This window comes from Octodon degus, unplaced genomic scaffold, assembly GCF_000260255.1.
Source record: "Octodon degus isolate 3935 unplaced genomic scaffold, OctDeg1.0 scaffold00004, whole genome shotgun sequence".
NCBI classification, from domain to species: domain Eukaryota; kingdom Metazoa; phylum Chordata; class Mammalia; order Rodentia; family Octodontidae; genus Octodon; species Octodon degus.
The window spans coordinates 8,125,801-8,139,302 of NW_004524580.1; the positions used below are offsets into that span (position 1 = coordinate 8,125,801).

General features: G+C 38.4%; 1 protein-coding gene across 1 annotated transcript; it reads left to right on the top strand.

Annotated features, from left to right (window-relative positions):
* The first annotated feature begins 11,295 nt into the window (after positions 1-11,295).
* Positions 11,296-13,123, top strand: Myf6 (myogenic factor 6). Its single transcript, XM_004623756.2, has 3 exons — positions 11,296-11,912; positions 12,174-12,264; positions 12,482-13,123. The coding sequence occupies exons 1-3, from the start codon at positions 11,394-11,396 to the stop codon at positions 12,598-12,600; spliced, it is 729 nt and encodes a 242-aa protein (XP_004623813.1). The 5' UTR covers positions 11,296-11,393; the 3' UTR covers positions 12,601-13,123.
* Positions 13,124-13,502: the final 379 nt, after the last annotated feature.

The window sequence follows — 13,502 nt, forward strand, 5'->3', positions numbered from 1 at the left end:
CCCGGGAAGTGTTCGTGCTTCCAGTCATGGCTGTGAAGTGGACTCAATGTGCACACTCACAGCTCTCAAGTGAAGAAAGTAAAAATCATTTCTGTGAGAAATTCCTCTTTAGGCATCCACTGCATTCACTTCAGTGTATGGAAGGACACAGGCTAGAAAAGGGAGCGTTGGCACAGTTACTGCTGTCTTGACAATTAAGTCCTGACTGAGAGAACAAGTGGATTTGCTCTTTTCACTGTCCAAGAGGTCAAGCTAACATTTCCTTCTGTGAGTGGGTAATAGAACAAGAGGTAAGTCATGCTAATGATTCTGTGACATACTTTAGGATTTCATTTTTATATACTCCTCTGAACACAGAAAGAATGTTCAACAAGGGGCCTATGAGAAGAGTTTGTGAAACCTTAACTCATGACAACAACTGAGGGAAGAGAATAGTTCTTCTGAAAAAGAATTAATAAACAAGGTCAAAATGGACAGTTGGTGTCACTCCCAAGAAGACCTGGAAGTGGGAAGTGGAACTGAGGAAAACACGTTAATAGATTTTTTGTATGAAAAGAACAGACTTTACCAACTATCCATCATAGGAGTCATGTGTGATGTCATCCACATCAAACTGTTTTTCAGAAAGAAATGCTTTATTCTGGGTCATGTAACACCTTATTTGTATTTATTTATTTCTGTATTTTAAGGAAGGGTCTACAGAGTGTTCAGGGTCTCACCACTAGATCAGACTCATAGTGATTCTCCTGTTCACAGCCTCCCAAGTGCTGAGATTACAGGCACATGCCACCATGCCCAGCCTCAATTGCAGTCTCAGCACGCCCTGGGGGTGGGGCTGGCACAGCAGGCCTGGGGATCAACCCCCCCACCCCCGCTTATTTGTTGATTTCAAACAACATATGCTTTCTTGAAAAAGAATTTAGTAATTCTACCCTCAGATTATGTGTTAATTCTTAAACCAATGCATCCATCACTTTAGGCAAGTAAAGACCTAAATTAACCTGTTTTGTAGTAACAAAACTACCCTGTTTTGTAGTACTTTCATCTTAAATTAAGTCTTTCCATTTTGTCAACCAATACATGAATAGTAATAAAAGCTAAAAATGTTCTTTTATCCTGTTCATTAAATCTGACTAAAAATAATTAAAAGTGTTAAAATTTTGAAGTATGTTCCATGTTTACTTTAGGTGATATTATAGGGAATGGATTTATTATTAAGGCTTTTCCATAAATGATTTGTATGAAATAATCTGTCAAGTTTTACTGTGATTCATACTAATAAATCAAAACCACCAAAAAATAACTCATTGAAATTTAATTTATTTCAGCCTATCTAAATTATGGGGAACATTTCAAAAATTGCTCTTCAAAAACATTGTAGGATGTATTTTACCAAGTACTTTCATGCTTATACTTTATCTGATCAGTATTTTTTGTTGTAGTTTCCACTTTGTGTTCATTAATTGCATTTGCATTTACATGTTGCAATAATTTCCAAAGAGCAAAATATTGTCAAAACAGAGACAACCCAAGACTTTGCCATAGGTGAGCTAATGATTCAGGCTAAAAATTCAGAGCACCCATGCACTGGTTCAAGACACCTTCCATTTGTTGGAATCACTTCTTATCCCCTAGCTCTCTTCCTTGTAATTGCTGCTACCAGGAATTTATAAGTGGGGCAGGCTGATGGGGGGAAAGATAGGGCATGTGATCTTTGTGCAGCTCGGGCCCTAAGCCATGTGGTCTCACCATTCCAGTTTTACTTTCCCATAGGGCACTAAACTATTTCATCCCTTTCCATCGAGCTTCTGTTGTGTGTGTTAATGAATAATGAAATAGGCCATGTACATTCAGCGTCTTGGTTTGGACATCTGCTGTGTGCTATCTAGGATGGGGCGCCTATAAATAAAGTGTGCATGTAAAATTTTATATTCATTCCAAACAGGACAGAATAAAGGCCCAAATCTCAGCCTTTAGCCACCAATACTGCCTCTTGGCCTTGCAGCTAGGAAAAAAACGAAAGCTACCATTGGGTTCTCAAACACTCAAAGCACCTTTAAGACATATTGTCCTAGAAGACTATTTATTTATTTATTTATTTTATTTTTAGTAAGGGTCTAGCAGGTCTACTGGGTCTCACTATGTACTTGCGACTCATAGTGATCTGCCTGTGTTCAGCCTCCCTAGCACTGAGATGACAGGCATGCGCTACCATGCCCAGTCTCAATCCCTATCTCAGCACACCCCGGGGGTGGGGCTGGCACTGCACACCAGGGGTTGAATCCTGGCCAGGGGCTTTAATTTGTTGAGCTATTTGACTGGCACAAGACTGTTCTTTTGATCACTACAAGGTGACTCAGAGTAAAACCTTCCTTGTGGTTATACAATTTACTGTTAGAGGAGCCGTAGCATGTGATCTTAGGCAAATGATAATAAATATACTTTAGGTTGCCTTTCCCTGCTTTAAAATGGACAAAACCATATAACATAGTTGGCAAAATATTGTGAAGCTATAATAAGATCTTTCATTTAACACTTCAACACAAAACTTGTGACTTATAGAGTTAAATAATACAACTTCACCAAATATAAGTCTGTACTGCTTAAATGCAGCAATACTTGAACATCAAACTGCCATAAACAAAGCAGGCTACCTCTCCTGATAGCTTATACTTAAGAACAAGAAAATGAAAAAAAATAGTTTAATAAAATTACACTTACATTGTGAAATTACACAGCTAGGCTTTTCTAATATTCTGACAGATGGCCCAGATTGTGAAACCAGGGAAGATAAAATTTATTATGATTAAGTTTGAAGGTGATCAGTGAAATGCTGAGCATGCGATATCTATACTTAAATGGTACCAAGTCATATGCAATTTAAACGTGTTATACTTTTGGTATCTTTCTATCAATTAATAACTTAAAATCTAGCATATTACCCATGTACCAAAAAATCTGCACAAAAAATCGCTACACAAAAATGTAAGGTATGTTTGTATAAATGATTAAATAACTTTCTTCAAAAGTGGTAGAGAAATTTTATGGAATAACGTGTTTGTACAGTGGTGACTATTTGTCACGGTAGGCCTTGACATAGGCATTAAGGCGCCAGCCACGTTGAGCAATATGTCATAACTAGCCAGTTGGAGGGCAGTAACAAAATACTTGGCTAACCATTCTATACCAGAGACATCTGTTTAGCTTAGCAAGATAGTAACACCAGACACTTCTACAATTTGGAACATGTAAATATCTCAATTCATTCATTTTAAAAAGATTTAAACAACATAGAGTAATCATTTAAAATAGGTTAGTTGTATTAAATATTTGCTGTATGTAACATTATTGAAAATATTTATGGAATAAATAAGTAAAAAAGGTAATATAAAATATAATATTATACTTATATTATAATGAAAAAATATATGAAACATTTTATAATATTACATAAAAACTTATCCATATAAAAGAAGGACAGAGATTGATATATTGGGTAGTGAGTTAGTAACTCTTTTCTTCAATTATAGGTTAAATAATTCAAGACTAATTTGTATTAAGTGTTTATTATATGCTACATGCTTTCAAAAAAGTTTTTCATTGCCTGAAATAAGTTTATTGAGTTAACTACCAATCCTCTGGTAGTTATTTTTCTTGCCTCATTTTTCTCTATATTTTATTTTAATATTACAGACTAGTCAACAGAAACCTAAGAAAGTTACAAAACTTCTCCAAGGTCAAATGATTAATATGAGACAAAGCTAGACTTAGATCCTCTGTTTAATACGAAATCCCACATTTATAATCAAAATAAAGTCTTTAAAAAATAAAAACTTCAAGTATTCTATACTCCTGAATTGTTGTTTATACCTAGCGATATGGGAATATCAATGTTATTTTTCTGGAAAATTAAGTGTTCAACTCATTCTGATTTGCCCAGGATTTTGTTTGTTTTTCTATCTGTCTCGGTTTTCCCAATTTTAATGCTGAAAGTCAGGCTCACTAAATCTGCACAAGTCTGTGCCTTTTGGTCATTCACAAGACAGAAAAAACTCCAATGGCTCACAGATTTTACTCTCATTAAAAATCTAAAAGAAAGGAGCAGGAAGTGAGATCCAGAATTCTGAAGAGGATTTCATTTTCTTGCACTTGGACAGAAAACCATTTCTTGTCTACTTGCCTGGAAACTATGCCTAGGAAATGAGAATATAAGAAGTCACCTTGAGGGTCCTGCGTGAAATGAACACAGGCTTTTGCTAAAACCCTGTTCCTGCTCTTACTGAATGGCGGTGGAGAGTGAAAGCAAAGAACAGAGGAGGACTTTGTTCCCTGACAGTGATGAGCCTCTCTATTTTCTTGGGACTTACTTCCTTGGGGCTGTGTATCACATAGCTAGCCAACGCTCATAGCCCTCTCTGGTCCAGCCCAGCCCCATTTCTGTGCTTAACTCCTCACTCCGGCCGCGTGGAAAGCACAGAGAATTCATTTGTGTTTAATATTTTCCCTTTCCTGTTTGGCTTGTGCCCCTCCCCCACATCCCTTGAAGTGACTCAAATGTTCTGTCAGTCTAAGCGCAAAACTATTTTTACCGCAGTGCTTGGGAATCTCTGGGCACAAACTGTCTGCAGATTAGGTGAATTACAGGCGCACAGATTCATGTTACCCACTTAGTGGCCACAAAATAAAAGCACTAACACACTGCTTCTGAATTGTGCCTTTCACTCAATAGGCACTTTCCTTGCCTTCTACTCTAGGCTCACTGGCTTCACTTGCTAGTTGGCCCTTTTCTCTGCATGGTAGGCGAGTGCTGTTTATTACTTCTCTCTTCTTCTGTTCCTATCTTCTACCCTCTTTTCCTTCTCTCTCTTCGCATAGCTGAAAAAAGTACAACCATCTTCTGGTTGGTTCTCAGTTCTACTTTCTCAGCTAAATGACTGATGGTACTTTCTTGGAACCCAGCTACGTAACAATATAGCTGAATCCCCTAGAGGTAAGCCACAAAAATCTCTGCAGTATCTGACACACCTTCATTATCTCTGTGTCTATTTCTTCCTTGAATATCCTCCCAAGGGCACCAGTCTGGATGGATGTGTCTTGTAAAAACCTTTAACTTTGCTCACTAGAAATACCAGCCTCATATGTCAAGAACTTCTGTCTGCAAACTCTTTTTCGAATGTATTATCAGAGGAGGGGAATGGGATATTTCATTGATACCCTCCAAAAAGGCTGAAGTCTTTTCCTTTAAAGTTCCTAAATGAGGGGGCTGGACAAATAGCTCAGTGGATTAAAGCACCAGAAAGCAGGCCCAGGGGCCCAGGGTTTGATCCCCTGGCCTACCTTGCTGGCCCCTGAAGGGGCGATTGAGGCTGGGTGTGGTGGTGCACACCTGTAATCTCAGCACTTGGGAGGCTGTAAATAGGAGAATCATTATGAGTCCTATCTAGTAGTGAGACCCTGAACATCCTATAGACCTTTCCTTAAAATACAGAAAAAATAAAATAAAATAAAAAATAAATAAATTTCCTAAGTCAGTTATTCATTTATGTGACATTTATCTAATGTCCTTTTGCCCTAGAAAATTGAAAATGTGCTGGGGAGGTAGCTCAGTGGCATAAGCACTTGACTGGCAAAAACAAGGTCTCAAGTTCGAATCCTGGTATTGTAAAAAATTAATTAATTTTTTACAATAAGAAAATTGAAAATGTAGTAAGGAAATAAACACACAACACACTTTTATTAAAGTCCCTGGTTTTAGTATTTTCTCCTCAGAAGTATCATTCACACAAATCTCTATCTTTATCTTAAATATCTCTCTTATCAAATCTAGGAGGATTTCTGGCTTTGGTTTTCAATAAATTCACTGTGGCTAGTTCAGCCAGAATTCTTATAAATTGAGAAGAAAGAAAATGGATATGTTTTAGAGTGCATATTCCATATCACGGATTCTATGTTATGTTAACAAGAAGTCTGTGGTGTGTTCATGGGATTGATCTTTCATAAAACTGAAGCTTGGAACGTGTGATTAAGAATGGCTCGAACTTAGATTCTGCCTTGATCCAAAATTTGGTTCCTTTTTACCACAGGTGCTACCTCTCTCTCTAAGGCTTCTAGCTAAACTTTGTGGTGAACTGAGCTGAGTCATGATCATTTTCTTTCCACTCCTTTCACACTGAGAAACAGAATACATTCAACCTTTTTAGAAGGTGATAAATAGAAAACTTATTTTAAAATAATGGAGTATGACCAAAATTACATTAAAAATGGATCAAAGATTTAAATATTAAAAGTGAAAAACTAAATCTTCTGGAGGAGAAAGTAGGTAGAAATCTTAAAGACATAGAGGTAGGTAGAGAATTCCCAAACTCTATGGGAAGTATTTCAATGAATCAACAATTGAGAATTAATTGTTTTGAAAAGTTTCTGCTTGTCAAAAGAAATCACCAACAGAGTAAAAAGAAAACCCATAAATTGGGAGAAAATTATAACCAACTGCCCTTCACACAAAAGTCTTCTAACTAGTACATAAAGAAATAAAAAAAATATATATCAGGTCTCCAAAATTCAAAGACCAAATCCAAAAATGGGCATCTGAGATGAATATATACGTCACAATGAAGAGATACAAATGGCCAATAAATATATGTATGAAACCATGTTCAACATCATTGGTCATTCAAAAGATGTGAATTAAACTGATGCTGAGATTCCATCTCACACCACAAAGAATGGCTTTCATCAAGAAGTCAACCAATTACAAATGCTGGAGAGGCTATGGGGATTAAGGAACACTTCACACTGTTGGTGAGAGTGAAGCCTGGTCTAACCACTGTGGAAATCAGTGTGACGATTCCACAAAAACTAGGAGTGGAGACCACATTAAAACCAGATAGTCCCCTCCTAGGTATTTTTCTAAAAAACTGAAAATGTAATGCCACAGTAATATACATGCACCCATGTTTATAGCAGTCTAATTTGTCATAGCTAAATCTTGGAAACAACCCAAATGCCCATCGACTGAGGAATGGATTAAAAAAAGATGAGGTATTTTTACACAACGGAGTATTACTCAGCTATAAAAAACCTAAACTCAAGGCTTCTATAGGTAAATGGATGGAACTAGAGACTGTATTGGTAAGTGAAATAAATCAGACCCGCATGTGCAAGCATTGTATTGTTTCACTAGCGAAAGAACATGTAAGAGTAAATAAAATCTGAATGGTACAATAAATACTATGAAAGGGAAAGAATCTTTTCAATGGGAAGGAAAAACTGGGATGAGGAAAAGGACAAAAGAAAGAAGGGAAAAAGATACATTAATGTATATATGCAGGATAGTTTGAATAACTGTACTGCTGATTTGTGTTGGCTTATTGAAAGGAGCAGTTAATGCTTAATTTTTTAAAAAATATTCATTAATTTAACTTTTTCTTCTTATTAATTTCTTATAACTTTTTTCTTACCAATTTTGCAGGTTTATATCTGGTAACCTAAACAACTAATCTGAAGATAACATAATACAATTAAACAACAACTGTCAAATTCCTATTACTTTGTTTAGTGAAATTTTGCATTATTTCTATTGTTTTTTTTTACCATTTTGTATTCTTTAAAAAATAAAAAACAAAATAATCAAGCATGAAAAAAGAATAATACAATAGTAAACTACTTGAGATGTTTCAATTCTATCACTTACTAGTCTCACATTTTGTTCTGAATGAACTCTAGACCTCTGAAGTGATTTATTAATGACAACGTAATTATTCCTTTGTTAAAATTTACTTTTTCTATATTTTAGAAAACATATTTGATGTATTTAAAGCTTGCAATAGTCCAGCTTATGTCATTCTGTTTTGACCATTTGTCAAGATCTGTGTCTCACAAGTTCTACTGTGAAATAATGTAATTGCGATTACAGGCATCTCACATTTTGTAAACAGCGTGAGTTCCAAATCTTCATTGGTTGGTTGTTTGGAATCACTGCGTGTTTTCCTATTGACCTAATCGAGTGAAAGATGGTTATTTCCCAATCTGGCATTTTCTTGTTCATTTGGCCTACTTCTTCCTCAGTTCCCGAAACAAGAAAAAAAAAAGGAAAACCTTCCTGCAGGGGGCTAATGGTGGTTAAATTTTTGACTTACAGCATGTGAGAAATGGAAAAAAGGCTTTTAATTTAATACACAACAACTTGACAGGTTACAAAGTAAGGCCACTCCCATTGGTGAGGCTACTCTTAGCTTCCCAAAGCTTTTCTCTCGTGAATTCATTTTCTATGCTTCTCTAGTGGTGATGCATGAATAAAAGAATGGATGGGAAGGGGGAGGGTCTCTTTGTTGTTTTGTAGGTGCATGATGTGCATCCCCTAGTATCTAGTGGTACCTCTAAAAAGCGGTGGCAAGTCTGTGAATGCCAGTGCCTTAATGTTACTTCAATTTCTAATGATTCAAAATTCTTTGGTTGTTAGTGTTTTGCCTCATATTTCTCTGTAGCTAAAAATTTCACTAATAAAGTATTTTACAGAGTATACTCCTTAAATTTAGTCTTAGCTGATACATAAAAAACATGTTACATATTAATGAGGTATCATATGATGTTTTAGTATATGTATATATTTCATTATGTTTAAGTCAGGCTAAACATAACTATATCCTCAAACATTTTTTATTTCTCTGTGGTGAAAACTTTTCAAATCCTTTCTTTCAGCTTTTAAAAACTACACTATATTACTTTCTGTAGTCCCCCTACTTTGCCACAGCATGCTTCAATTTCTTACTCCTATATAACTATACATTAGTGCCCATTCATCAACCTGTGCTTCCTCCTCCCTACCCTCTACTCTCCCTAAATGTGCCACTTTTTAAAGGAATTCCATATAACAGTTTTTTCTTTATAACAACCTTGAAAGTATGACCATCTTTTGTTGTACAAATTTTATAGATGAAAATGTAAAGATTTGAGATATTTGGAATTTTTACAAACCCAAAGGCCAAAAACAACTACAGTGAATGTCTTCTATATCCAATTCTAGGGCTATTTCTTCCATAGTTCACATCCTTGTCAATGTCATGTCTCCTTCTAGACTCAAATGCCATAAAGAGAGAGATTATTATTTTGCTACATTATTCTCAGCAACCAGATCCCAATGTAGTTTTAGTAGACACCAAATAAATATTGAATAAACAAATTTCAGTCATGCTTATCTTAATAATTTGAATAGCCATGCTATCTAATTCTACTGGTTCAAATATAAGTTTTTGAATTGTTTTCATATTTATGAGACAAAGGATAAAAGCTTATTAAAAGCACAAGCTCATTTTCTACCACAACTGTTAGGTTAAAGACGGAGTCACTGAAGCCTTCCATCTGTTTTCTGTTAGCCAGCTCACTGGTAGAAATGGAATACAATATTAGAAAACATATATAGGCTTATTTTTGCTCTTTTGCGTGTGCTTCATATCCATTCCAAAAATGCAAGAAGAGTTCTCAGACTTGGTAAGGAATGAGCGGCTACACAATGACAAAATCATACGAGCAGCTAGAACTGCCAAAACTTGATAGTGAAAGTCTGTGGCTCTGCGGAGATTGTTCAGAATGAACTTCGGAATAAACAACTTGAGTTTAAAATTTAACTAGCTCCTGCATTATCTGACAGTTGACTCCTCACATTATCTTCACTCTAGTTTTTAAAAATGAAGCTGTAGGAAAGAACATATTCTACAATCATCACTACTTGAGGTAAAACAATCAGACCTGATGTTTTCCATCTTGTTTTCAGGCACTGACTAGAAAGGCCAAAATGAAGGTTGACCATCACCCCAAATACCACTTGTCAGTGGTTGGAATCTTTACATAGTTCAGGGGAAGAAATAAAATCAAAAAAAGGAGATGAAAAGAAGAATAAAAAAAAAAAACCCAACCCCTAAAGAAAGGGGGGGAAACCCTTTCCAACAGCTGTGCTTTATTTTCTGTATAAGAATTTGTCTTAACCTTGGCATAATTTTATGCAATAAATGATAACAAATATTCATCAGACAACTATATGCTTCAGCTCTATGCAAGATATTGTTTGGATCTTTGCCAAAACTCTAGAGGCAGTTTCTATTATTTTGAAGAAAAGGAGGCCTAGTGCTCAGGGAAACCTAAGTAGAAGTCAATCTAGCAAGGACTTGAAAAAACTTATGTAGAAACAAGGGTCCTTATACTTCACCTTGACAATATATTGCCTCCCAAAGAACTGTGGTGTGTGTGTGCATGCGCGCGCGTGTGTGTGTGTGTGTGTGTGTGTGTTGGACCACAGACAAGCTGAAATCAAAAATTATATTTTCTTGCTTGCACATTGGTTGCTACCATTGTCCTCTAAATTCTATTAGCCAGCTTATAGAAAGTCAATGAACAGAATGTGAATGACAAAGTAGAGAGCACCCAATGTGTAGAACAGGACAAAACAGAAGATCCCAGGTACATATTGATATATCAAGTAGCTATGGTGTGAGTTTTATCACTACAAGTACTTTTAGAAAGGAGTAATTACACATACTGTATCCCATCACCTAGCTCATATCTCAGCCTGTGCATCTTATGTCCTATTGCTCTATAATGGAAGGAAACACTTCGAATTCTGGTTGCCCTTCTCTAGGCAAAAACGTAACATAGAAGGATCCAGAAAGTCAGAAGTCCCTTCATACAGTAACATGGGAGTTGAGCACCCGTCAGCCACCCCACCAGCTCCCAACTCATCCTACAACCTTAGTAAAAGAGAGGAAAGAGATTTACCTGCTTCTATTGAGGCTGAAGCCTGAAAGTCATGTATAACTTTTGAAGGACTGTAATGGTTTTAATCACAGGAATAGCAACTTTTTGACAAGCAGGCAAGAGAAAAGAGCCACACTGAACCACTCTGCAAATATTAACCAGGCTATTTTGGAGCAATGGCTATTGCCTTTGAAATCTTTCATCATGACTCTATACTTAGAATTCTGATGAGCCTAGGGGGAGGGCAAGGGGACAGTGTTAATCCCCAGTTGTTTTGAAGTTGTCCTGTAAGCAGGTTTACTGTCTAAACTGTCCCCAGTGGAAACATTCAATGCTTTGGTTAAATTATGCGATTCTGTGCATTTCCTCTTAACCTGTTTCTCCCATAGATGGTCATATCACTCTGGGAGGTGACACTTCTCAGTTTTCTTTCAAACTAGATGTTCTAGAGAGCAGTGGCTGTAGTCACATTGGGAGACTGATGCTCCATGACAGCTAAAAGTTGGATTGAGTTTCAGGAGCTACTATATATAAAGCTAGGTCGCCTTATGTCACCACACTAATTAAATGCCATCTGGGTGGTTCCTCTGGGTTTTTGAGCCCATCACCCAGTTCAGATCGCATCAGAGGCCAAGAAAGAGAACATGATGATGGACCTTTTTGAAACTGGCTCCTATTTCTTCTACTTGGACGGGGAAAATGTTACCCTGCAGCCCTTAGAAGTGGCAGACGGTTCTCCTTTGTATCCAGGGAGTGATGGTACCTTGTCCCCCTGCCAGGACCAAATACCCCCGGAGGCTGGGAGCGACAGCAGCGGAGAAGAGCACGTCCTGGCCCCCCCGGGCCTGCAGCCTCCCCACTGCCCCAGCCAGTGCCTCATCTGGGCCTGCAAGACCTGTAAGAGAAAATCTGCCCCTACCGACCGCCGGAAAGCTGCCACACTGCGTGAGAGGAGAAGGTTAAAGAAAATCAACGAGGCCTTCGAGGCCCTGAAGCGGAGAACAGTGGCCAACCCCAACCAGAGGCTGCCCAAGGTGGAGATCCTGCGGAGCGCCATCAGCTACATTGAACGACTGCAAGACCTGCTGCACCGGCTGGACCAGCAGGAGAAGATGCAGGAGCTGGGGGTGGACCCCTTCAGCTACAGAACCAAGCAAGAAACTGTAAGCCCAGAGACACCGGCAGGGACTTCGAAGGCTGATTACTGGGCTTCAGCTGTTTGCTTGTTCCCTTCTCCCTCCCCATGGCTCGCCTGCCCCTCCTTATCTGTAACAAACCCCCAGTGACCCACGAAGACCGGGTGCCTGCAATAGGCAGGAAATGGGTACCGGCCCAAGGAAGCAGGATAGACAACCCCAGAAAGCACTCGTTCCCCCGGAATTTCTGTTTCTCTCTTAATCTTCCGCTTTGGTTTTTCCCTCCAGCTCGAGGGTGCGGATTTCCTGCGCACCTGCAGCTCCCAGTGGCCTAGTGTTTCGGACCATTCCAGGGGGCTGGCGATAGCCGCTAAGGAAGGTAAAGTAAAAGAGCCCAGAGCATCGCGGGAGGGAACCGGGGTGCTCGTGCCGGCTGGAGGGGTCGAGCAGCTGTGGATTGGGGGCGCAGCCCTGCTCCCGCCTGGAGGGGAGCGCGCGGCCCTGGCTCTGCCCCAGCGCCTTTCCGCCTTTCCGGGGTGCAGAGGGTCTGGCCTTCCTGGAGCGCTATGCTCTTGAGCGTTTGTTTCTGTCCTTAGGCGGAGCAAGCCTTGATTCGTCGGCCTCAAGCAGCCTTCGATGCCTTTCTTCCATCGTGGACAGTATTTCCTCGGAGGAGCGCAAACTCCCGTGCCCTGAGGAGGTGGTGGAGAAGTAACTGCCCTGGAGAGCGCTGGGGACCTTTCAGCCCAGGAGCAGGGAGATCCCACGCCTCCTCCTCCTCCTGTAGATTAGGTCACGTTACATTAATATTTAGGAACTCAGATTTCAGCGGTTATGAAAGGGGAAGAGACATATTCACGAAGAATCTACTCTGCACATTCAAATGCAAAAGGCCTTTTGGCTTTGGGCTTTTGTTCTTGGGAACCTCCAGTGGCTTAGGTATAATGCCCTTCTTTTTGTTATTGTTTAGTTTTGTTATAGATTCACTTTTGTTACAGTGATTCTTTTGTGCCACCGCACAAAAGAAACTCATTCCTGTCTGAAGCGAAGTGGGAACGTGGAGTGCTAGTGGTATTTAAATGTATTTTTGTAAATAATCTTAGTACTTTCTTTTTTATGTAAACCTAAGAAATATATTTTAAACGTGGAATGATGGATTGTATATAAAACGTGTGAGGATCCTGGTGTTGTAATATTAAAAATAAGTTTCTATATAAATAAAGTTGGCCTTAATTTGATTCAACTGAGAAAATATGTCTGAGGGCAACAATAAAGAGAAGAAATATTTTAATTTAGACACTGAACAAGCACATTTATTGAAGTGTTCTTTTCATAAAGATTTAAAGGCTGGAAAATGAGTTCTCTTGTTTGGTCTGAATTAAATTGAGCACTTCAATATTTCATGTAGATCTCACACTTATGATTGAGTGTAAAGAATATTCAGAGGGAATGTGTATATTTTCTTTTGTCATCCTCTTTTCTGCTCTATATATTGGCAATCTGGGTAAGATTTACACACCAAGGGTAACAAGTGAATGTTCACTCTAGCCAAATCTTACTGCAGAAAACTGCAAGGAAAAGTCTTTGCTTAGTTCCCTATATAGTAGTTCCCTCCCT

What these genes read in the sequence shown, in the direction of transcription:
- Myf6 (XM_004623756.2), top strand. Translation starts at nt 11,394, where the DNA reads ATGATGATGGACCTTTTTGAAACTGGCTCCTATTTCTTCTACTTGGAC. An exon ending in ACAGAACCAAGCAAGAAACT is followed by an intron (nt 11,913 to 12,173) that starts GTAAGCCCAGAG and finishes TTTTCCCTCCAG; the next exon opens with CTCGAGGGTGCGGATTTCCT. An exon ending in GGCGATAGCCGCTAAGGAAG is followed by an intron (nt 12,265 to 12,481) that starts GTAAAGTAAAAG and finishes TTCTGTCCTTAG; the next exon opens with GCGGAGCAAGCCTTGATTCG.